General features: G+C 41.1%; 1 protein-coding gene across 3 annotated transcripts in view; it reads right to left on the bottom strand.

Annotated features, from left to right (window-relative positions):
- The window catches only part of hdac4 (histone deacetylase 4), a 181,607-nt gene that overhangs the window by 67,426 nt on the left and 87,886 nt on the right, over window positions 1-26,295 (bottom strand). For 2 of the 3 annotated variants that reach the window (XM_034693919.1, XM_034693917.1), the window contains exons 4-6: window positions 1,356-1,556; window positions 1,102-1,247; window positions 463-613 (exon numbers count right to left, since the gene is read on the bottom strand). In XM_034693919.1, the coding sequence (XP_034549810.1) occupies window positions 463-613; window positions 1,102-1,247; window positions 1,356-1,556 (498 nt within the window). Of the gene's footprint in view, window positions 1-462; window positions 614-1,101; window positions 1,248-1,355; window positions 1,557-12,511; window positions 12,908-26,295 lie in introns of those variants that run through there. The other variant, XM_034693920.1, reaches the window with a different exon arrangement.

Genomic DNA, 26,295 nt, shown 5'->3' with positions numbered 1-26,295 from the left:
GACTCGGTCTCAAGTCATGAGGACTCGACTCGGACTCGGAGTCAAGTCATGAGGACTCGACTCAGACTCGGATTTTTCTCTGGTGACTTGGACTCGGACTCGAACACAGAGGACTGAGGACTCGACTCGTACTCAGATTTGGGGACTCGACTACAACACTGGCTTGTGGACGGTCATGAATTCTTGGTAAAGCTTTGAACTAATGTTATGAATGTTAAAATAATTCAGGTAACAAATATTTTGGAATCCTACGTATATTTCAAAGTATTAACTTGCATAACTTTTAGTGCAGGTTATAACTATCCTCGAGATACCAAGCTTTTATAACTACTACAAAGAGTATATCCAAAAAAGATCAAACATCAATGCAGGCACTGGATTAAGATTGGTTCTGTCTTTACAGTTGCATATTATACTAGAACTGTGGGTCTTGTTCATTTTTTATAACATCAGTTGACTTACTCTCCTGTCCCCTGTCCTTGTTCTTGATCTGTTGCAGCTTGAACTCCCGCTGCTGCTTCTCCATCTCCTGCTCGTGACGCTGCCGCTCCATCTTCCTCTGGTGCTCCAACAGCTCCTGTTGGTGCTTGATTGCCAGTAAATCCTGTTGGTGCTGGTAAATTACAGAGAGAGAAACAAGTCATTGTATTGACAAGGTAAAGATATGACCTACTCGAAAGTCCTGATGATGTTAAGAGAGCTTTTCTTAAGGACATGACATCATCAAGCTGAGTGCTCAAATGACTACTATGCTGATATGGACTCTGAGCTGATATGAGAACACGTCAGAGTATTTCCTTGTCAGTCTTTATGATCTACTTTGCTGATTCTGTTGCACCTAAACCTTTTCAACAAAATGACCTGGTTCAACATGCATGTGGTTCACTGGAACCAGGGTTCCCAATTAAAGCAAAATACTACCAGACCAGTTTACACCTTCAAACTCAAATCTGTGAACACATGCTTCCTTTTGTCCCTCATAAGATTCATTTCTGCTGAGTACAGTCCTACAGAAGCTGTATCAAAGGAAAATCTGCCCTTCTACTTCTAATCCAAACACATACTGATACGAGAGGGCAGAGGAGAGGAGAGGTAAGTCACCTTGATATGTTCTTGCAGTTGGACTTCATGTTGTCGGGACAGCTGTTCATGCTGCCTCTGGAACTCTGCGATCAGTAGCTGTCGCTGGAGCTGCTGCTTGTGTTTGAGAGACACCAACTCCTGCTGCAGCTGGTGCTCCCGGTGGTCTGTCAGAGAGTTCAGAGACTTCAGCATTCAGACTAAAGGTTACATTAGTATTAAAACATTATGATATGACATAACACGCTGGAAGCCCAGAAACCATCTCCACTTACTTATGACTGGCCCACGGCCTGGCTCGGAGGATGTGGGACAAGATGTGGAGGTGGGTGGTGTTGGGTGGGGTTGGGGTACCAGGCCAAAAGTAGGCTGCTGGTGGTGGTGGTGGTGGTGGTCTACGACGCGCAGGTCCATGGGGAGGATGGCTGTGGTTGTTGGGGGCACCTGCATGGGCAGTGCTGCCGAGCTCACGTCCACTAGAGGAGGAGGAGGAGGAGGAGGAGGAGGAGGAGGAGGAGGAGGAGGAGGAGGAGGAGGAGGAGGAGGAGGAGAGAGAAAGAAGAGTGGGGGAAAAAGGATTTAGTTTGTTTTTGACATGCATCGGCAAAGTATTCACAGAGGAGATTTCCAGACTCAATATGTTGTGCTGATTTTCAAAATAAAAGAAACAAAAATGTACGGCAAATTAATAAATCAGACACTCTTACATCACCAAACAGGACAAATCAAAACATGGACACACCTCTCACATTTTGTACAATCATCTAAAACCTGTTACACTCTTTATGACTTTGCACATGACGGAGCTACATAACTATGCCAGACTGGCTCTCTACGAAAAACACGTCAACTTGAAGAACAAGATACATTTGTTGATTTGGAGGAACAGAAAAACTGCTGAAGGTCAAGTCAATTTGATTCAAATAGCAAAATATTTCTCCAAGGTTTTCTCAAAAGATCTGTTTTTGTGCTTTTATTTAATAATTCAAAGTTAAAATGATCTAAATAAATACCCAGTCCTGCCAGATCCCAGTCAGACACATATTAACACTGGACTGGTATACACTTCTACCAGTCTAGGGGGTTCATAGTGTTGGTAAACCAGAGACTAAAGTCTTTTTTTAGGGCTGTACACTGGATAAGAGTATTACCACAACACTACAAATAAAAAACTAAATGTGTGCGTGTGTGTGCTTGTGTGTGCCTGTGTGTATGTGTGTGTGATTTTTCACTTCTGCGCATACTCATATGAAAACCTTGCACAGTCTTCCTCACATTTTGTGTACAGTGAGACAAAAATAGGTGAAACACACACGCACACACACACACAGGGGCAAAATGATGAAACATGGCAGCAGAGGGTAACAACAGCAGCAGGGATTTGCTGACACGCATACAGTCTTACAGTGTGCATTTGTATGTGTGTGTGCGTGTTCCACTGTGACTGTGACATGAACAGTGACACTACATACTGTAAGTGCAAAGATGTAAAAGTGGCGTATGCTATCATTTACACAGAAATCATAGTTATAGAAATCATAGAAGTCATAGAAGTTGTAGATATATCAATGGTGACAGTGATTGATTCTGATTTCTGTTACACATTTGAGAGGATAAAGACATCGGCACAATAGCAACGCTCTACAACCACAGAGCTGCATTCAAAATAGTGCTGGGCGATAATTCAATAATGATAATTATTGTGATAGAATTTTTCTCGATATAAATATAAAAAATGTAATATTATATAATATTAATATAAATAACCACTTTAAATGGAGGGGGCGCTAATAAGCCTCAAATGCTAGTTGCCACCCAACATTAGACAGAAGAAGAAGATGACATTTATCAGCCAATCATGTCGCAGGGTTAGAGGTAGGCGGGGCTTAAAGACGTTTGGAGCAGAATGAAGAAAACTCAAAAGCTAGCAGCTCAAAGCAGAGTCGTCTGACACTGAGTCGACTCTGTGTTAACTATTAACTTCATACACTTCATTAAATATACTTTCAGGATGTGGGTGAAGAAAGAACACAGAGACAACTTCTGCTGTGAACATGTTTAATGTCCAACACGACCGTAGGACAACTGAACACTGAACAACAATGATGCATTCACTGCACTGTGGGAAACAACATCACTCTGCCTGTAACCCTTAGTAATCTTAAAGAGGAGAGCACAACTCAAAACAATACTCTATAAACTGATACACAGAATACAGTTTGATATATCCTTGTTATAAATTTAAATCAAATTATGGAAATAACCTCAACCTGAGAAAAATAAGAATCTACAAACTAAAACTTCACAAAAATCTCATCTTCCATTAAAGACCTGCTTCCTGTTAGCACCGTCAGAAATGATGGATTCAAGAAGTTCATCAGAAACTAAATCCAGATACAAACTAACAAACTGTCTTCAACTTTCACTCAGGACCAAAAATCTGACTTTACATTTAAATAAAATAATGATTTGATATTTATCATGATAATTATCGATATCGACTGATATGAAATATTTTATCATGATAACATCATTTTCAATATCACCCAGCTCTAGTTTAAAAGCATAAAAGTCACAAAGATGATCATTGAAACAGCCTTTCAAAAAAGTTGCATTAAAGTGGGAAAAACATTGAAGCTCCCACTACACACTCAAAGTTCCTGAAACTAAAACATGCACTGCTGTTTCGGTTGCATTCAATCTGCAACATGTACTCTGCTTCATGGGGATAATCCAGTGAAGTAGAACAGGCCTGTGGAGCTGCTGCAACATGGACACTAAGCACAGGAGAAGTAATATCCTGACCCCAGCTTGGTTGACATGCAAAAATCAGAGTATTAGTGAAATCAGATTATTTCTCTAAAACAAGCAAACAACATCGCAGCTTATCCACAAACTGTAGTGGAACACAACTTCACAACACTCAAACAGGAAAAACAGAAAGCAAACAAAGTCTTTGCCAATTTTTAAAGCAGTGATGTAACTGGATTATGGCGTGCTGTGATCAAACATTTTAGCTTTTTATTTCAAATACTTGCAGACTTCATATTTCAGTGTAAAACTGGAAGCAGAGAACAAGCTGGTATACGCAGCACAAGCTGTAGAGTTGAATTCTGGCTTCTCTTAAGATAAAGCAGACAAAATCAAATTCTTGCAACGACATCAATTCTTTAACTATTGCTTGTGATCTAAACCTCCCGAGTATCCTTCTGCCTATCTGATCGATTTCTGCCCCATAGTATCATGCCAAGCACTCTACCAGTTACCAATACCCCCAAACCAGTGGAGAGCATCTCTAACCTATCAGGGTTGTCCTGGCCTCCCCGGTGACCAATGAGCTTTGTGATGGAGTTGCATGCTGAGATAGCCAATGACATCGTTGGTACTGGGCAGGTTTTCAGTGCAGGAGGAAACTTAACACCACCCAACGGGACAGCAGGGAGAGAAGAAAGGGTGTGGTCGGACTAGACGTGCTGGTGCTTCACTGGTGCATGTGTGAGTGTGTAAGTGTATCACTATACTTCAGGATCAGTGTGAAAGACGGACATTAAACATGGATCTGATTTGTTTGAACTTTTAGTGGTAAAAGATGAAAGAGCCAGGCTGCTGTCGGGGTGAGAGTGTGATTTCTAGATAATCCAGTTGATATGTGATGCTGTTAATCCAACCGTACACAATTCATAATGATAATAAGACTCTTTCTTTCAGGACTGATCAAGCATTTAAATCCATTTATCTGATGGTCAAGCATGCACTGATGAGGTCTCTGTGCGGACATGTGCGTGTATGAATGGTTGGAGGACCTCTGACCTACAAACTTGTTTGTTTGTCACTTCCACATAAACAAGCATATAGAAAGACGGCTACATTAGAGGATGTCACAGTTTGTCATTCTCACTCTGAACCGTGTGCCAATCATCCCTGTTATCCAAACAGAGCCAGTGAACCATGGTAAACCGACCCAACACCAACCTCTCACATTGGCTGTACATTTACACACACATGCCTGTCAACTGTTTACTCACATATTTAATGAGCAGTAAACATCAAGGTCACATAAACAAAACCTTTTGTTCAGAGGGACTGCGGCGCCAGCTATTCCAGCACCATGATGCCAAACATGCACGAATCATCCCTTCAATTAACGCCTTCTCCACTGTACACTTTCCCATGCAGACAGGCTCGCAGGCTGCGAGCGAGAAGAGCGTTTGTTCTTTATGGGACTCCTGCTGGCCTCTGAGTTAACCTATAAGCACCCGCTCTCACACTATTTATTTACGGATCCCCAATGCATTGCTCAGAGAGCATGCCACAGGCAACACAAAGGATGTTTGTTTGCGCAGCAAATGGGGCTCCCACCCCCAGACCTACAAAATTAAGAAGTCTATACATTGTGTTGATACATTATACTTGCTTTTGGGAGATTGAAGGACAATTGCACATGAATTTATCCATAACATACAGAGTTTTAAAACACAACACTTAAAATAGCATCCACATAGACAGGATTTAAACAACGCTGCAAAAACCGGAGTGTTAAGAGGTGTATTTGTTTTTATTTCTAGTCAAAACCATCTCTCTCAACTTTATTTAAGCCACATTCCCTTAACAAGTCTAGAAATAAAATGTATTTCAAGATGTTACAGTCACAAAATAAAGCCTGAATTGCTCGTAAGAGTAAAAATATCTTCCAGTGTATTATGCTAAATATTTGTTAAGCTTCTTGTAATCAGAATAATGTTCTATTCTGAGAAACTCGACCAGTAAGTTATGCTTCATGGCAGATATTTTTAAACACTACAAGCAACTCAGGCCTTTTTTGGGGTTTGTAATCTCTTAAGATAAGACATTTATTTATACTTGTCATATCAATATAGCTTGTATGAAGTCAAAAGACATTTATTGGCTATAAATAAAACAAATGTACTTACTAGGATTTGAGTTTTTGTATTGAAATAAGTTCTACATCCTTGTATGTTGCTTTTAACAGAATACAGAATCAAACAAGTGTTAAACATTAGAATCAGAGGGCTTGCTAATACATCTAAATAACGAACAAAAATGAACCAAGATAGAGATATGCTAAATTCTGATTGATGTGGAAACTTAGATACTCAAACTACTGTCATTTTTGACAAGATGAGGCCTAGGCAAAGGAAATACAGTCAAAACCTTAGAGCCAAAAGGCTTAAAAACTGTGTGAACTAGTCTCAATAATCATCATGTAACCACTGCACGCTGTTTTGACTGGAGCCATGACTGAATCACACAAAGACAAAAAGCACAAATCAAGAATTTCTGCCCAAATTTTGACAAGTCTCTGTTCTTCTTTGTTCATTTTGTGTTTCTTCTGGATTTTGCACAAACTGTGTCAGGTTTAATTCTATGTTCCAACAAGTAAGAATGTAATCTGTATGAGTGTATCAAGAGGATAGCAACTGTGGCAAAAAGAGGGTTCCTCCTTGGACACCAACAAAGTAAAGTCAAATCTTGAGTTTGTGTTAAAACTGCAGGACACTCGCAGACCAGTGATCAATGACCAACTGCAAGGCTGCTGCAAGGTGAGTAATTACAGCCACTTATCCTCAAGCTGAGGGGCTACAAGTGCAGGTGGCACACAGGGAGAGGGATGGAGAGAAAGAGATAGGTGGTGTAATCACCCCCAAGAGAAGCTAGTTGGCGGCTAACTACATAAACTGGCAGTTTAGCATTTTACTCAGTGCTATAGCAGTCTGTAGGCTGAAATATTAGCTAAATTAAAATGTCTGCAGAGATTTAACCCTTTCAAGAATTAGATCTGGTCATGTGTGAACACCAAAGTCAATGGCTGTTTTCAAACCGCCTACTATACTAGCAGTACGTACTGATTTGGCCAAAACTCAGTATGTAGTATGTGAACAAGAGCAAAATCTGCAGTATGTCAAAACTCCCCGGATGTCTACTGATTCAGGAAAATTTCACGGTCTGCATCTGACCAGTCTGCCTCACGTACTGTTTCCCAGAATGCACAGCGCTCATTCTGCTTCTTCTTTTTTCTTCTATTTTGACGGGGGAACTCAGTTTGTATGTGCTGTGAAAATTATTAAATTCCATATAAACCACTTCTTAACTTTTTAAATCAGAAGTGATGCTAAAGAAGCAGTTTATCTATCAGCTTGGTCGTTGTTTACTTCCGCTTTCTGAAACCTGAAATCCAGTGACGTCTGGCTCAGCGTACTGCAGACCAGATCCAACAGAACAGACAGACTACAGACTAAACTCAAACGCAGTATGTCGTAGGCTGTACCTACTGCCTACTACATTCGTAGATAGTATGTAGCAGGCCGTTTCAGAAACAGACACAACACTTTCCATTCAATGTCACTTCAGTATCTAGACTGCATCGTTTACATCTTCTTATTTCATCTTTTAGAGTAAATCAACATGAAATAATGTGAGGGGGGATTGGCAGACTGTCACTGTGTTTTTCCACTTCCTGATAAGTAAAATAGTTCTGCTCAGGATGGTTAAAAACATGTTTAAATTTCAGTTTAGTAGTTTGTTTATTATGCAGGAAACAGATCTGAGTCACGTCTTGCAGACAGTTCCCCGTCAGGCTGACGGAGCTTCAGAGAATAAGAGAACTGTTGCATTTGTACCGTGACAGAAACAATAGTGTCTCTCTTCATAACAATCCTCATGGGCGTATTTACAGTAAACAAAGCGTTGAGAACAACAGCAGGTAAACTGGGCGACATGCAGCACTCAGCAGGGGGATGGAACCTGTGAAGTAATCAGCCCGGCTTACATGAACGGCCCTCTGCGAATGTGGCATGAGGTAATGATGCTGAGCCAAACAGAGAAGAGGCGGACGCACGAGCTGACTCACAACGACAGTACAGGTTCATTCAAAGAGTCCTGCTGCAGACATGGACCAGGAGGTGATGATTCACAAAAGTGATTTCAATTTAGATCAATACAAGTGAGACCATTAAAAAGTGATTCAGCACTTATCATTGTGACACCACACCTTTGAACGAGTATTCAAACCCTGCTCTGCAAGACAAATCAACTCTTACCACGTGTATTTGTCTAATGTCTAGTATTTCATCACACTCAATATAAGCTACACTCACCAGACAAGTGCAGGAACAAATCCTATCCCTACTGAAGATATACGGAGAGAACAGTTTGATATCATATTTCATTACCTGCTGTGTTACTAAATACTCAACTAAGTCAAATACTTGTTTCTTATTGGTTAACCTCATAACAATAGTTATTCATTCTGAATACCAAGAGCCAGTGACGATCAGATCACATTTATAACGTTTATGATTTCACCTCTTCCTGTTGACAATGTGGCAAAAACATTACTTTTTCATATAAATGATAAACAACACGGGAGGAGGATTGTTTCAATATTACTCAGAATCTGTTTAAAAAGTTAGGATAGATGATTAATGGCTGAACAGCAGAGAAAAGAAGACAGAAGGGGACAGACAGGGAGGGATATTAAAACACACAAGGAGCTGAGTGAAAGAGACATCGACTAAATTGAAGTAAACAAACACAAAGCATTAATAAATTATTTTCTAAATCCTTAAAATCATCTTTAAATCACAACGTAGCATCCAACAAAAGTGATTAATAAGGCTCCAGTGTGAAGAGGATGGATCTTTTTCCATAACAACCTGCTCACTATACTTTATCTCTTTCACAACATTTGGCATCTTGATTCAAGAAACTAAACAAGAAAACCTTCATTGTTGTATTTGCAGCTATTTTTACTTACTACAAGCACATTGGGCCTTACTTCTGATTGTAATATCTATCAATAAGATAGACCAATTTTACTCATAATAAATGTATTAAGATATTTTCCATCCATCCATCCATCCATCCATCCATCCATCCATCCATCCATCCATCCATCTATCCATCTATCCATCCATCCATCCATCCATCCATCCATCCATCCATCCATCCATCCATCCATCCATCATGTTGACTGCTTATCCCATTAGGGGTGACGGGGGGCTGGAGCCTATACCAGCTGTCTTTGGGTGGTAGGCAGGGTACACCCTGGACAGGTTGCCAACCTTTCACAGGGCACAACATGGAGAGACAGACAACCATTCACACACACTCACATCTACTATATTTTACATATAAAGTATACACATAAACTAGGGATGTACATTTAAAGTATTCTCCGTGATGAATTTTTGGAAATGTTAATGATCAATTATCGATTAACCAATACATTTTTTTTCTTTTTTTTAATGTGAAAAACAATGCCAAATACGTTTTTTTCCCCCTAAATAATATTTTCTACAGCAACAAAATGTATCTAACTGATGGTATTGAATACGGGGACATGTTTAACACTGATTATCAACGATCAGGCTCATACAAATATTCTATGCGGACATAGTCTTAAAATGTGAAGGCGCATAATACTAACAGAAAAGAACTTCAGACTCACAGAGTCCAGTTTTCTGTCTACTGGTTCTTATTGAGAGAAATAAACATGTGTACGCGGTCAGGTGTCAGCAGGGAGTGCAACTGGGTCAGAATCAGTCCAGCTGCAGAAAAGCTCAGACGGCTCTGATGTTGCTGCTCTGCAAACATAGTGTACTAGCAACTCCCACCAGCCTGTTGAGTTTGTATCTAAAGGTGGAAATGTCCTGTTAAAAGTTATCAACCTTTGTGTCTGTGTCGTTGTTGGCAGCAGTTTTGTATTGATCCTCTTTAAAAAGTGTCGTGGAGACCTGACGCACAGCCGTAGCCGCCAGCTGAGCGTCTCTGCTGTGCGCAACACCTTTAACAGCTGATTCACTTTGAAACATGCTTCAAACTTAAAACACCTCCCTGGTAGATGAGTGTAATATGAGACCACATGATGCTTGTTCCACGAGATGGGAAATTGAAAACCAAAATGTGTTTTGAGTAATTTCTTAACAGTCAATGAATCAATGATTGATTAGATTCTGATTGTCTGCATTGTGTTTCTTTTAGACTGGCAGGATTTGATAAATGTATAATGGGTTGTAAGCGAGTTATAAAAATGCACTATTAACAGGCCAGACATAACCATTACAGCTTTGTGAGACCATAAAAGTAACAGTGGGCAGAAGTCAGATAAACTGTAATATTCAGGAAATGGTGTTTACTTTGTGAGAATCCTGTGGAGTTGTAGTGGGAGGTTGACTGCAGTCATGATGCGATGAAATCTGGCTGAACTCACCAAAAACTGACACAAACACAGCTGGTGAAATGTCAGCCTGTGTCTCCTCTTCTGTCCCTCATCTATTCATCCATCACCCTCTGTGTCCCGCCCTCCTCCCCCCTCTCTCCCCCGATCAGCCTTAGATCATGGATCACACAGAGCAGTTATTTATAGAGCAGGATTCCCGAGGGAGCTCCTGGCCCCTCGGGCATCTAAGCACTCAGTCAAAACCCTGTGCATGTTTAAATCACAGCTAAAGAGGACATGAGTGTGCACGCTCATTTAACATTCAGAAATATTCTGCAAATGTCAAATCAGTGTGTGGGATAAAAACAAAGCTGTGCTCAGAAAAAAAAGACGTGACAGCAGTGTAATGCTTAGAGATTAAGAATGAACTGTAATCACCACATACGCACACACACAGAGACACACACACAGAGACACACACACAGAGACACACACACATCACAGGTGGAAGAGAAAGGAGGCAAACGCCATGGCGACCGGTGGGATAGTGGCCAGTGGTTCGTCCGACAGTGGAGAATGGGAGGGGCTACAGACGGAGGATGGACCAATCATGTTAGGGGACTAATTCAACACATGGCCTACATGTGCTGTCAGCTCAAGGCTCCACTGTCAGGTTTGGGATGGGTGTGAGCGCATGTTGATGTATGCCATTGCTTGTCCCTGGAGCATGTCAGGTGGATGCTCTGTGTGTCACCACCTCTTTGTTTTCTTTATCTCTCTGTTCTTATCCTTCTCTCAGGGAAGCCTAACATTTTTTACAGACTTAAACCCTGAGGTTAAAGCAATTTAAAGCAACTTATCAACTCCTTTAAAACATACAAGAGTGTTGTGTTTTAAAGAGCACATAGGGAGATACAAATCACTGCACTTCCCTTTTTAAATACCTTTAAAACTGGATTCATCACAGTTCTGGTTTTTTTAAAGCCTTAACAGCGAGTGCTGAAGTGAAATGAGATAGAGACGTACAGCACAGACACAGCAGATACACCAAGACAGAGAGGCATGGAGCCACATGGCCACACTGCATGCCCTCTGGCTGCAGACCAAAATACAAAAAACCTAAATGTTAGATAAGCAAGACAAGCAAACCTGAACTAGCTTTCATCCAGAAAAAGAAAGACATGAGCTCATTCATTCTCACATTCTTGATCATAGGATGCAACGAAGATTATCTGATGTTATCGATTCATCTGCCTGTTAATGAAACATTTAAAGGACTGATTGTTTTTTCTTAAAAAATTCAAAAAGTTGCAAAATTCAAAAAAATCTTCCAAAGCTCAAAATCAGTTCTTTTTTAAACCAAGAGTTCAAACTTCAAAGACTTTTCACTTACATCATTTAAAAATGTAATTAAAAGCATCATTTTTTATGTTTTAGATGTCTTACCATCAAATTGATTGTAAATTCACAAAAAGTAATCAATGATCAAAATATTTGTTGATCTAATTGTCCTTCAGTGAACTGATTGGTTCAGGGTCGCAGCTTCTGCCTTTCCTTTTAGAGAATGAATTCACTTTCTGCTGAGCTATCAACCATACTCATTCATAAATGAAACCCTTTGCTATGTTGGTAAACTCAAACTTTTCTATATATTTCATCATACTCTCAGAAGAGCACACACACACACACACACACACACACACACACACACACACACACACACACACACAAACACCAGCATGTACACAAAAGGCTGCGGGGCGGAACAGACGCAGCCGACTGCCATCTGCTCCATTCAGTTAAAGGCTGCACTGAGCGCTGCTGAGCAAGAGTCTCCATACATCAGTACCATTCAATAAACACTGCCACTACTCAAAGCTGCACACCCACACAGCAAATCCACACACACACACACACACACACACACACACACACACACACACACACACACACACACACACACACACACACACACACACACACACACACACACACACACACACACACACACACACACACTGTTTTCTCAAGTGAGGACACGCGCACAGAGGAAGATAACCATAGGGCCAAATGAGTTTATATAAACATGCCCATGCCTTCAGATCACACCAACAGAAAACAAGATATGAAAGAAGTACAAAACAGACATCAGTATTCAATTAACACATTTTTAAAACACACAACACATCAGGAAACAGAAATCACTGAATGACAACTAACAGTGATCTGAGCATGAAGAACAAGAGCTCTTACCCATCAGTTGTGCCGAGTTGTCCGCTTCCTTGTAGTGTGTTTGTTTACGAGTGTGTGTGTGTGTGTGTGTGTGTGTGTGTGTGTGTGTGTGTGTGTGTGTGTGTGTGTGTGTGTGTGTGTGTGTGTGTGTGTGTGTGTGTGTGTGTCTGCCTCTGTGTGTAAGGTACAGTATCTTGAGAGAGGCAAAGTGTGTCCGTAGCCAAAAGTGTGACTCAACTGGAGCACAGCTGTAAAGTCCACTGCAGCGCGCAAACACAGCAGAGCAACCTGGTTCTTCGCTGGTGAGAGCAGATCTCTGTCCCTCCCTGTCTCTCACACTCTCCGTCTCTCACTCTGCGCACGGCTGCTCTCTGTTTCTCTCCCTGACGTGCTTCGCTCTGCCCTCCGGCTGCCACTCTCTCTCCCTCCCTCTGTTCCTCTCGTCCCCTCCCACTCTCTCTATTCCTCTCGCAGTGACATCAGAGGGCAGTCTCAGGCATGTTGAGCATTTTATGGGAGTCTCTCTCTCTCTCTCTCTCTCTCTCTCTCTCTCTCTCTCTCTCTGCCTGCTAACACACCGACCTGCAGAGAGGCAGAGGGCGTCAGATCGTGACCAGCTGACTACATTCTCATTTGACTAGACAAACGCTGTGTTTTTATGAACCACCTCTGCATTCTTTTTTGTGTGTTTCACTTGTTGCACACACACATTTGTGGATCCTCTCTGTACAAAACCCTCCTACACACCAACAGCCTGACAGCACACAGTTATAAAATTGCCTTGATGGTAATGGAAGCTGCTTATTCTTGCAACTGGAACATTTAACAACCTCGGAAGTCACGTCTGTCTCTGCCCAATGCAGGCACAAGAGATGCTGCTTGTAACTTTGTACCATACTCCTTCCTCTTGTATACATTTGTATTAAAATATGTCATTAAGATGCAAAACTTTTCAATTCTGTTCCTCCTTAGCAGAAAGGAGAGGACTGAGATCGGTGAGGGGAAGCTAGGCTCTACACAGAAGTTGACTTAATATAGAAAAAATGTAACAGAATAAAAGTAATTCCTTAAAGGAAGACTAGGAAAAGTAAGAGCAACAGAGGGAAAGAAAGACAGAGCTGCTGCACACTTCTTGAAGACCTTCTTTAGAACTCAAATATGAAAATGTAATCTCATTTTTGAACTGTCAAACGAATGGCAATCAACTCAGCTGTAGTACATTTAACACTATTTCTGGCTTTCTTCACCCGGCCGGGTTAGATACTTGATTCTGATTGGTCAAGCCCACATAACAATGGTTACTAATTCTAAATCTCCAGAGCAGGCAGGGACAATTAGATCACACACGTCATGTTAATGTCATGTTAAATAAAACCGTGGACAATAATTAATATTACTATAACACAAAACCTTTGATTGGTGGTTAATGGCTGACCAGTCACCAGCAGAGTAATGATGACAAGAAGTAGTAAAATCGAGCAGAAACTAGCATACATTTGTTGGAAGTGGGAATAAGCTCCAGAATCAGCATGATAATCTTGTAGTTTGAATCCTGTACAAGCGGCAACCTCCGGTCTCAAAATATGAAGCCCATGCTGAAGTGTTATGAACTGCAATTCATGGAGAATCCACTTGAGGCTGGCTGCAGAAACACAGGAAACCACATACACACCCATTCAAAGAAGATGATCTTTACAGCAGAAATAAACATGTTTACAGCCTGGTTCAAAGAACGGCTTGGCTCTGTGTAGCTAATTTCTCTATCAGCACACACTGTACAGGGGGGGGGGGGGGGGGGGGTTTCTTTTCTGACGCGACGGTTCAGAAGATATTAAGATTACAAAAGAGTGACCAAATCTCACTACTGATGCAGTGTTTCAGATGCACACCTAACAAACTGATAGTCAGAAGAGTGATGAGGCTTTGATAGAATGATTAAGAGCAGCTTGGGTCACTAATGACAGAGGCTCCACTGGGAGAGACACCTCACATATGTCTTTCTGTCTCATCAATATGCAGTTTAATACACAGCCAGCAGGACTGGTGGAAACAGGATGGCAGGATTGGACTGGCTGCAGAATGTTTTCTTGATTAGATTGTAATTGCATGAACATAACTATATTTAGGCCAGTCCTCATGTGCTACCTCAAGTGGCTACTTTATAACCCCAGTTTAATCATGGAGGCTGAAAGGCTGGAGAAGTGACAGGATGCCGTGTGTGAATGGATCCTGATGGTGCTGGCAGCAAAGATACAGACTCAAAAGATGCTTTGCAGTTGAACATTGGGGGTTCAAAGACTTGTATGAATTAAATACTGTCTTATAGGCAACCTAAAGGCTGGCTTACACTGAAAGAGTGTGAAATCTTAACAGATGTTGGACATGGGAGAGAGCCCTCTCATGGTGACAAATAAAGGCAGATTTTTACAGTTTAATTCTATATGACCAAACACCACACACTAACAGAGTTCATTCACAAACAACCAGAGCCCCCACTCTCACAACTGGAAATTTCCTAAAATGGCTTACGGTCAAACACAGCTTTGGAGCAAACTAACATGACAAACAGTGCAAGAGGAATTGGCAACAATCCACTGAGTGTCACGATTCCTCCTCTGTGAATGTTGGACTATTTCTTATGAATATATTAATCGTGTTGTGTTTTGTTTTTCTCTTCTCCCCCTCTCAGTTGCCACAGGATCAGCACACCTGTGTGCTCTGTCCTGCTCAGCTCACAGCTGAGGCAGATCAGCAATCAAAGGGGTACAGTTGTGTTCATAAGTTTACATACCCTCGCAGCATCTGTGATTTCTTGGGTAGTTTCTCTTGTCATTATGATATAAAAAGAGTAAACACAGTTGTTTGACAATAAATGGCTTCACCCAACCACTAACCATGAGTGAAAAAAAATTATCTTCAAATCATTCATATTTCCTGAAAAATGGCCCTAAAAATCACGAATTCTGCCAGGGTATGTAAACTTATGAGCACAACTGTATATAGGTTGGGTGCTGGCAGCAGGCCGCTGCCAGAACGTCAGCTATTTTGTGAAGTAGAAGTAGTGAGCTGTTTCTTGTGTCTTTTGCCAGCCTATTTTGTGGTTAGCCTCTCACTTTTAGTCATCTTTGAGTGTTTTTGTTTTGTACAGTTTCCTGTTTTCTTTAAAGTAAAATCTTGCTCCTCTGTGCGAGTCTGCTTTTTGGTCCTCCACCCAACCTTGTGTCACAGAGTGCTTGCTCAGCTGTCCTAAGGGTTCACCAAACACAACAGGGTATAAGATCGCAAATTCTGAACATGTTTAATATTTACCATTCAAAGTTGTTGCAGTCACAAAGTTCTTTGGAGCACGTTTGGGGAAATCAGTTTTAACACACCTCACAACACAAGAGAATGTGGCACTATTTTGAATGTCCCAGTAAACAGAAGCTCAAAGTTGTTCTCTATTACTCTCAAATCTATTATTAGTAACCTGGTCACAGAATTCACGCGCTCTAAGCTGGTTACACTCGTCCGATTAGATCGGAAGATTTGAATTACATGCTGAAAAGGTTTAAAGCTACAGACTGCCTCATTAAGTCTATGTTTCAAGTCATCAGTTAAGATGACCATGAGTGGATCCAGATTTGTTCTATCTTTGCACTCACATAATACAAAATACCTGGATGATGGTGCACATGGAAAAGAAATGTAGTGTAAACAACATGGCAGGCTGTAAACTTTACAAACCAAGCCTTCAAATGAGCTTTCAATAAACAGTATGTCATTAAGATGAGCTTTAAACATGAACCAAAGTACCCAGCAATGTCTACGTGTCTTAAAAACACACACATCTAGAGATGAACACCGGAAAAAATACAAGATAAGGTTTCTCTATGCTGCACTTTGGCTGAACTTTCAAGGTTCTGTGCAAGGATACGGCCTGTATCTGTGGCTCAGAAGGTTTTAGATCCTGATGTCCGATTACAAAAATCTCTCCACCATTTAATCACATATACTGCGTTGACTTCACAAACTAAGACTTTATTCTGCTGGAAACGTCAACATGTCTTACAGGGAAATGATGAGACACATGTAAGCTGATAGGTGTTTTATGTGGAGACAAAACTACAAACAGGTAGTCTTTAAAAGAAGCATGTCTTACAAAGATGTAGACATACAAAAAAAGTAACAGTTATTGTACTAGGAGTATATCATATGTGTATAAACTCAGACTAGTTTCAGACACCTCTACATCTGGACATCCAGTGACTCGTTAACTTCCCGAACACACCGATCAACACCCTAAAATTATCCACACTCACGTGCAGTTACTGTCTTCACTCATCCCGACTAATTACACCCATGCTACTGTTCCGGATGGGTGTACTATACTTGGAATTTTGTGATGCCACCAACTTGAATAAGAGTGATTAAGATGTAATTTGACCCACCCTACCAGGTAAAACAAACCTGACAGGAGGGCGAGCGAAACGTCAGTACAGTCAGTACACACCCACGGAGCCCTATAAAGAAGTTTAACCAGGCAAGACACGTGAGGACACCTGTGTGGGTGTGAAGAGTCTGAAAGGTGAGGAACAGACTATTTATACATTTTTCAAAACCAGTTTCAGTTGAAGTAGGACTCATTTTGGAAAATGTTGCATAATATGAGGCAGAGCGTAATCCTCCAGATCCTACAGCTGTCACTCTCCTCTCCGTGATGCATTCACTTACATTATTTTTGTTGACAAATCTACCCCAATAAACCTTATCTAATTCTTAAAGAAACATGTTTACCTCAGCAAACTCGCAGTACTCACAGGATCTATGTTTCTGCACAAATCTCCCCGTCTGCTTTGTGTGTGTTTTTGTGCGTAAACAGGTTGATCTCTCTCTTTCTGTGTTTGCAGGAGCTATTTTTGAAGTCCAGCATAGAATCCAGGAAGCCAAGTTTTGTTTGATCAGACAACACACCCCCACACCTGGCTGCGATAAAGGTCTGCGTTATCAGCCGGTTGTATGGTGTTGACGTCAAAGGCTTAGCGGAGCTTCATGCAGCCGTGACTCTGATAACAGCGAATTCTACAGAGCCAAAACCACAATTACATATGCACATGCACACAAACACCTCATCTTAATTCCTTTTTAGACACGGAGGATCACCATCAGAGAGCAACCAGACTGTGACAGTGATCAGAAGAGAACCACATGAACTCTGGGATGAAAATCAATGACTGGACATTAGGTCGGGAAGTATGTAACAAGGTCAAAGATCAGAGGCGGTCAACTGAAGGCTTGGCAAACAAATGGAAGAGTCCTCATGTGGACGGCTTTTTACTAAATCAACACAAAAACAAGAGAGGAACAAAATCTGTCTCATCCTTGTTCTGCTTTAGTTGTTTATAATAAAAGAGACATTGCAGCACATCTGATCACTCAGAAAGCAAGCACAGACAGAACCCTGATTACACAGAAAGACAGAGCTGATTACCTGCAGAGATCTGGACCTCGATAATAGTGGAAGCAAAGCGCTAATCGGAAATAGATAACACGTTGTTAGCACATAGCAGTTTGGTGTTGTTAGCTACTTTGAGGTGCCTTGACAGTAGGGATGTCAACAATTAATCGAGTATGGATTAATTGATTGTTAAGAACTTATTCAAACACATTTTTTTGTTTTGATTTTCTATCACGGTGAACAAACATCATGTGGTCTCATATCTGGTTCAGCTATCAGGGAGGTGTTTGAAGTTTAAAGCATGTTTAGATGTGAATCAGCTGACTGAAGGTGTTGCACACAGCGCTCAGCTGGGGGCTGCGGCTGAGTGACAGGTCTCCACGAGCGCTTCCCGGCCAACACCTGACCGCGTTCACATGCTTATTTTTCTCAATAAAAACGAGTAGACAGAAAACTGGACACTGTGAGTCTGAAATATGTTTCTGTTCAGTTCTCTTGTTGAAGTCTGAGCCTTCACTTTTATGACCGTATGTCTGCAGAGATTATGAGCCTGCTCCACATGTTGATATTCACCGTGTTAACATTTCGAACTCAACTCAACTTTATTTATAAAGCACTTTAAAAACGACCACAGCCTGAACAGAGCGCTGTACATAAATAGACAAACAACACAGGCATAAAACAATAAAAACAATAGAAAAAAAACAAACTCAACATGATCCATAGCCATTCAATACCGTCAGTTATATACACTGTGTTGTGAAGGAAAATTTGATTTGGGGGAAAAAAAGCATTTGGTATTGTTTTTGACATAGAAAATGTTAACTTTTTTTTTTTTATGATTAATCGTTAATTGATTGTTAACATTCAACACTTGAAATTTACATCCCTAATTGATAGGGATGCTCTGATCGATCGGCCACCAATCATTATCGGACGATTTCTGTTCCTTTCATTGCTGATCACAAAAAACGATCACCTGTAGCTCATACTTGGCAGCCTGCAGCCGGAAGAGGACCTGTGTGTAGTGTGCCCCCTCCCCCTTTCCTTCACACTGCGCAGGCTCGCAGCGGCAAACCACAACAAACATGTCTGCCGTGTGGAACTTTTAGACAGTCTAAGAGTGATGTAAAGTTTGCATCCTGCAACACGTGATGAAAAAAGTTTAAAAAGTTTCAACAAAACCAATTTAATAAGACATTTAAAGAGCAAACACTTGGTGGAGTATGGTGAGGTTTTGAGACTCACGGCAGTGAATGAAAAGAAGACAGCCGGAGCAGCATCAGTCAGACGGCAGCTAACACAGCTCACGGTGGCAACACTCGCCTGTATGAGCGTGACAGTCAGAAGGCTAAGCAAATAACCTGAAAATAATTGAATTCATCGGGCTAGATGAGCCTTTCTCAGTGGAGGAAGACACTGGGTTCCGCCGACTGCTCTCTCACTAGGAGTCCCGCTACGTGCCACGTACGGACGTAAATAATTCACAGACGTAGCGCTGCCAGAGCTCCACCAGACTGTACTCTCACATCGAACGTCTCCCTAAAGAAGGAATCCCATTCTCTGTAAGTTTCACGAGTTTCAAACATGGCATATTCAGAAAGACAAACTTGAGATATATTGTCTTTTATTTATTGGACTTTCTGCACTATTTAGCCTGTTGAGAGCCTTAATGTTTCCAATCTGTTAAAGATTGGGTTACTGAGGTACAGCAGGTACATTTAAGTGTCTCTCAGTTCTCCTTTTGACTGAATAGTTGCTGCATTGTGCCTGCAAGGTTTTTGTATTTTTTCTCTTGAAGAAGTAAGAAAAAACATATTTTTTTTCCTCTAAATTAAGGTGATTTTATGGTTCCTTTTTTCCCAGTTCATGTAACACTCACCATAACTAAATAGAAAAATGTACAGAAAATCCATGTGATCGGTGATCGGTGATCGGCAGTGATCGGCACTCATGGCTGATCGGTATAGGAATCGGCAGCATAAAACCTGATCGGAGCATCCCTACTAATTGACAGTCATGCAAATAAACACAAACAGCTAAGGGTTAATCGTGGAGGCTCAAAGGCTGTCACTTTGAAAAACACACTGAATTCAAGCGCAACACAAACATTAGCATCAGTACCTGCAAATAAAACCATCCTCACACATTTTAGCCATTTGCATGTCCTGAAATTCTCTGTTATCAAATAGCTAATTACTCCTCACCATCAGTGCTACACATGGGTCTTTCTGCAGGGCCAAAAACAAAGGATTCTAGATTTACCTAGAACTATAACATCACTGAACAAAGTAATACCCTACCCAAAACCAGAGTGCCACACATTGCATGGATGTGACCCCATGAATCATGCTGTGCTTTTATAACTCACAAACCAAAATATTTACCACAAAGAAAACACAGACAGGAAAGTTCAAAATGAAATACACAGAACATCAGCTGATCCTGGATCAAGCATTGATACATTGATTACACATTTCTTGTCGTGTTGTGGTTGTTTTGTACATATTCATAAGCATCTGGGTCTTCTTGCTGCCAAAATGTATTGAAACTGAGAAGTGATATTGTATTGACAAGATCCAAACTTATAGTATGGTGCTTAGTTGAATGATAGTGAGGATGCCCCGAGGGGGACAGAGTGGTATATAAGCCAAAGATAAGACAGTGAACTTCTATTGTGACAGAGGGCTTGTGCAGTTCTTTGCTACAGCCCATGAGAGAGCCAGACAAGGCGATAAGTGAGCATATCCGAGATAAATAGCTCATGTAGCTATCTGCATCAGAGTCAGCGTGCGCGTGTGCCTTAAATAATGCATGTGGCATAATGATTGCAAGGCATGCTGAAATACAGAGTGTGGCAGCCAGGCAGACAGGCCTGATGAATAAGTAATGGACGGCGTCCGCCTACTAATGTACACACATGTGCACACACAGACACCCACACAGCAAAAGCATCCATGCAAACCATAACCACAAGCTGGTTCAAGCTCAGGAGAGGGAAAAAAGATAGCAAGTCTTATTTTTGTACCTTCTTATGCTCTTGTCTCCCCTCCTCCCCCTCTCCTCAGTGACAGAGGGGGGATAGGAGGGGGGGAGGATGCTTTTTTCATCTATCTCCCTTGAGAATCCCAGACCTGACTCCAAATATGTGAGCTACTGTGTCGTTTATTATTGATTCGGGTTATTTATAATACACACACTCACTCTCTCTGCAACCCCACTTCACATCTCTCTGTCTGAGTCTCTCTCCCCTGTCCCATTGATTACTATCTCTGGGAATCTCAAAATACAGATAGTAAATCCAAAATTTCTGTTCCAAGCAACCGTGACACACTGTATAATAAGGCCTTTTCCAATATTTCCTCTGTCAAATAAAAACACTGTTTCAGGCAATGCAGTGAAATTCTAATAACATTCAGAATATGAAAACCTGGCCTTACTGTACACTCTCGTGTCTTAATTTAATATTGCTATAAAACACAGCTGAAGTGTAAAGAAAGAATTATTTTGTGCCAAAATCCTCTACTTTCTCCCTTGCATATTCAGCCAATTTTATTACTTAGCCAGTACATGGCAGCAGGCTGGAGGTTATTAAAAAATATTTTACCAGGCTTAACGGATCAGCACAAGAACAGAGCCACGGCTTTATCAGCAGAGTTAAAGGTTAGTGTTTTCAGATGTCATCACTTTGCTCGCAATTTCACAGAATATGTCAGCAATTAAAACAAGCCAACTAATTACAGGCAGAAAATGCTGCAATATAATACGTCTTACAGTTCTTTGAGTTACAATGCAAACACTACTTTTGTTTTCTATTTAATATCAGTGCTCAATAAGATGGCTCAATGCAGATTTGCAAACACTTTGCCTTCAAAGGCCTTAAGCTGCAGAAGAGTCTCATTTGACCTAAGACGCTCCAGGCAAATTGAAAAGAAGGAGGTGTTTATAGCAATTAATGTTTTGTTGTGTGTGTTTATGTGCGTCAACTGCACATTGTGCGTCATGTTTCTATTAAAAAGGGGGTATGAACCCGTGTTGAAGCTTCACAGACAAAGAGGTTTGGCTGACTGACAATAAACTTCATTGTAGTGAATCAGCTACAGTAAAACATCCCCGGAATAAGCGCCTGTCCCACAGGGCTGTAGACTGTTTGTTTACAAGAAGAGTTGAAGATTGTGTGGATATACACAAAGGACTGATTTGACAACTTAAAGAGAGCACACTGTTTAGTTTTCATAAATTCAGTCAGAATAAATGAACAGAAATGGATTTATTTCTGCTCTTGTATTTTTAAAAACCTCCCAAATAATGTGTAGCCACTTTTTGGTTCTTGGTATGAATGTATTTGCTATTTAGCTTCAGGGATTAAATCACACCACATTACTTTATCATCTCTCTCATGGTAAAGGAAGATTAAACCATGCACAAGCAGGGAAAGCTCATTTCCCTGCAGACCAGCACAACCACAGAAATGGTCAAAGGTCTGTTGCTTATGTTGTCATCAATCTCGAACCCCAAATTTTCCAAAGTTGCTTGTTCACACACATCCCTCACAGCGGGCAGTTTTTCCTGTCTGACAAGGTGGGTGGTGGACCAGAGACAGGATACAGCATCAAAAACATGCTGCAAAAGCCACTGTCTGATTTTAACAACATGATGGTGGACAAAGCGACAGAGACCTTCGCTATGATGACAGTTTCTGCATTCTTATCAATGCCAGGTAAACAGACGTATGTGCAGACATCCTTGTTCAACTTGTCTCCTTTCTCACCCTCGGATGTTTTTATTCATCCCGTAGAGGCCAAGCCAAAGCTTTAAGCCACTGAGGCGCTGCACCTGGAATACCTATTTGACGTGCTGTGAATCACTGTGCTTCATGAATGACAGTCCAAGTCATTGGCAGCGTGTCAAAAAGGTATTCCAGGTGCAGCGCCTCAGTAGCTTAAAGCTTTGGCTTGGCCTCTACATTCAAGACAAACCTGACGACAAAACTAAGGTTCCTACATTAAAGCTGAGGTTGGTAGTCACAGAAAACTAGCATGAATTTGAATGTAGCATTTCTTCAGGACTCCGTCTAACCCCTCCCCTCGGAGCTCCTCCAAAATGACGCCCCCGCTCACATGCACGAGCGCCGCTGATTGGCGACCATTTGATGGTGACTGATTCAAAACCGGTCCTCAGCACATGGTTTGTGTTTTGCACTACATCAACTCATGTCTCACTCAGCGGTAAGAAAACACCAAAACATTCTCATAGTGAAAGTTAAAAACACAAACAAACATGAAATGTACGCTCTGCAGGAGGCGGGCAGAATGGCAGGACGGGATTTGATTGGTTTCATCATTTGGCTCCTGATGGCAGGGATTGGTTGGTGTTTTCCCAGGTTTACTCCGGCTGTAGATAGCAGCTTTTTTTACCTCTTTTTTAAGAACACATTATGTATTGATCGCCATCAGGACAAAGATCATTTTAACCAGTATAACAAAAAGTGGATCTAAATCTGACTACCAACCCCAGCTTTAAAGAGAAAATGACCGCCAATAACCCCATACGACCTTAAATACAGACACATGCACCACGTACACATATTCATTTATAATCAGCCTCTACACTTCTTGTTATGTGCCGCTTTTCTGGGTTTTGCAAATGATATGAACGTCATCACCCCTGCCTACTCGCAGTGAATTTTCCCCGAAACTCTCTATGTGCTTCTTCACATTGACTCACCCTGACCTCTTGTTGAACTTCTGATACAGGGCTGGCAGGAAATATTCTTGATTAAGTTGGAGTGACATATCTGATGCTTGTGTTCACAAATGCAATGCACCCTGAAGATTTGGGGAAATTTCCGGGAGTGTTGTGCATAAGAAAATACAGCTTTTGAATGCAATCAGGTGTTTTTTTGATATAGTCACTACCAGTCAAAAGTTTGGACACACCTTCTCATTCAAGGGTTTGTTTTTATTGTAATGATTGTAAACACTGTAGATTAATACTGAAGACATCAAAACTATGGAAGAACATATATGGAATTATTGAATGAACCAAAAAGTGTTAAACAAAGCAGAATCTGTTTTATATTTTAGATTCTGTAAAGTAGCCCCCTTTTTCCTTCATGACAGCTTTGCACACTCTTGGTATTCTCTCAGTCTGCTTCATGAAGTGGTCTCCTGGAATGGTTTCTAATGAACATGAGCCTTGTCAAGAGTTCATTTGTAGAATGACTTGCCTTCTTAATGTGTTTGAGACCATCAGTTGTGTTGTTCAGAGGTAGGGTTAGTACACAATGGATAGCCCTATTTGACTACTGTTGTAATCCAGATTATGGCAAAACCAGATTATTTCATAGTTTTGATGTCTTCAGTATTAATCTACAATGTTGAAAATAATTAAAATAAATGAAACCCATTGAACGAGCAGGTGTGTCAAGGTAAAACACTTTAATTATCTCGTTCAAAAATTAAGACTAAACAAACAAATTGTAGGTTTGAAGATGCACACACCCATCTCTCGTTTATAGAACTAAGGCTGTTTCCGAAATCGCCTACTATACTACCAGTACATACTGATATGTCCAAAATTCAGTATGTAGTAAGTAGTATGTGAACAAGAGCAAAATCTGCAGTATGCCAAAACTCCCCGGATGTCTACCGATTCGGGAAAATATCTCAGTGTGCATCGGACCAGTCTTCCTCGCGTACTGTTTCCCACAATGCACAGCGCTCGTTCCGCTTTTTCTTTTTCCTCATTTTTTGACGGGAGGAAATCCGTTTTTGGGTGCTGTGAAAGTTATCAAATTACATATAAACCACTTCCTAACTTTTTAAATCATAAGTGGATGCTAAATAAGCTTTTTATTTATCAGCTTCGCCGTTGTTTACTTCCGCTTTCTGAAACCGGAAATCCAGCGAAGTCTGGCTCAGCATGCTGCATGACAGATCGAACAGAACAGTCATACTACATACTAAATTCAAACACAGTATGTAGTAGGCTGTACCTACTGCCTACTACATTAGTAAGTAGTATGTAGCAGGCCGTTTCGGACACAGCCTAAGAGTGTATTGCAACTTAATGCAGAAACATGGACTATCACTACTATTATCTGATATGTGTGCCTCCTTTAAAAAGAGTCATCTGGTGCAAAATTCTGTTGAACAAAGTTGCATGCACACACTCAAACACACTGAAGAGTTCACACACATTAGCACTGCCTCAGACTGTTGAGGTAACAAGCTCTCCAAAAATACCCAAAACAAGAATCAACTCCAGACCATTCTCAGGAAAACCTCAAAACAGGGAAGCTTAGAAAGCAGCTTCTTAAAAACCAAGACGAGGTAAGACAAAGAGTTGTTCTCTGTGAGCATGCTTCTGTGGGGAGCTCCGTTCATTCATATTTTACGCCCTCTCCTTCCGTCTCAATGGTAATGCCTTCCCAGTCTGCGCCGAGTTTGCAGCAGACAGAGAGCCATTAGCTGTCGGCGATGCTAAACTGAAGTTATGAGAGATGTCAGCTTACCACAGTGATCCACATGCACTTTAAATCACATGGGTCAGAGGAATGCCCCTGTGCACTAAAGCTAGACTCACAAATTCTATTCAGTGAACATTATAGCAGCTTGAAACAAGCTCTTTCAGTATGTCCTGGGGATGAACATAGGTATAAAGAAAGGATCTACAGCTATGTAAATGGAAACTGCATCACAATAAAGAAAGATGAGTTCAGCTTTAAACCGTGAAAGAGACAGATGAGGGATTTATGCTGCAAGAAGAAAAGAGGAGATGGTCTATTGTGAGCCTAGTTTTTCAGTCATACAAATGTCTCTTCACAATGACTTCTTGCTATATCTCTCTGCTTTAAAAAGCAGATATAAATGACTGAGGACAGCAAACGGTGGTCTAATTTCTCTTTAAGGACTCTGTGGTAAAATACAGTCTATCACTGCCGCCCATGCTGCAGCTATTAAGCCTGTGGGCTTGGCTCTAATGAACTCCTCTTCCCGGACAAGGGGAGGCCGGCCTCTGGTCACGGTGGTGTTGTTGGCCAGAAGCTAGCAAACCCCTCGTGATTGTAAAGCAAAGGTCTGAACCCTGGAGTGGTCATCCATAATAGATAGCTTCTAGAGAACTGCTCTGGAATCGCATGGTGCTGCGCCTTTTAAAAGCCTTTACAAAACACACCTCTGCATTAACAGGCGAGTTTAAGAGGAAGTGAAAGAGTGAAGCCAGAGTTAGATTTACATCATATCTGTCTATCTTTATATCTGCACATAAACAGACAGGGAAAATCCCAAGTCATATCTTTAGCTCTATGCGTAACCGTCTTTATCCAGCTTTGTCTTAGTGTAAACTCAACAAAAACTACATTCCC

The sequence above is a fragment of the Notolabrus celidotus genome, chromosome 10 (genome assembly GCF_009762535.1).
Source record: "Notolabrus celidotus isolate fNotCel1 chromosome 10, fNotCel1.pri, whole genome shotgun sequence".
NCBI lineage: Eukaryota > Metazoa > Chordata > Actinopteri > Labriformes > Labridae > Notolabrus > Notolabrus celidotus.
Note: the sequence above shows the minus strand (reverse complement) of the source record. Positions and strands in the feature narration are given on the sequence as shown.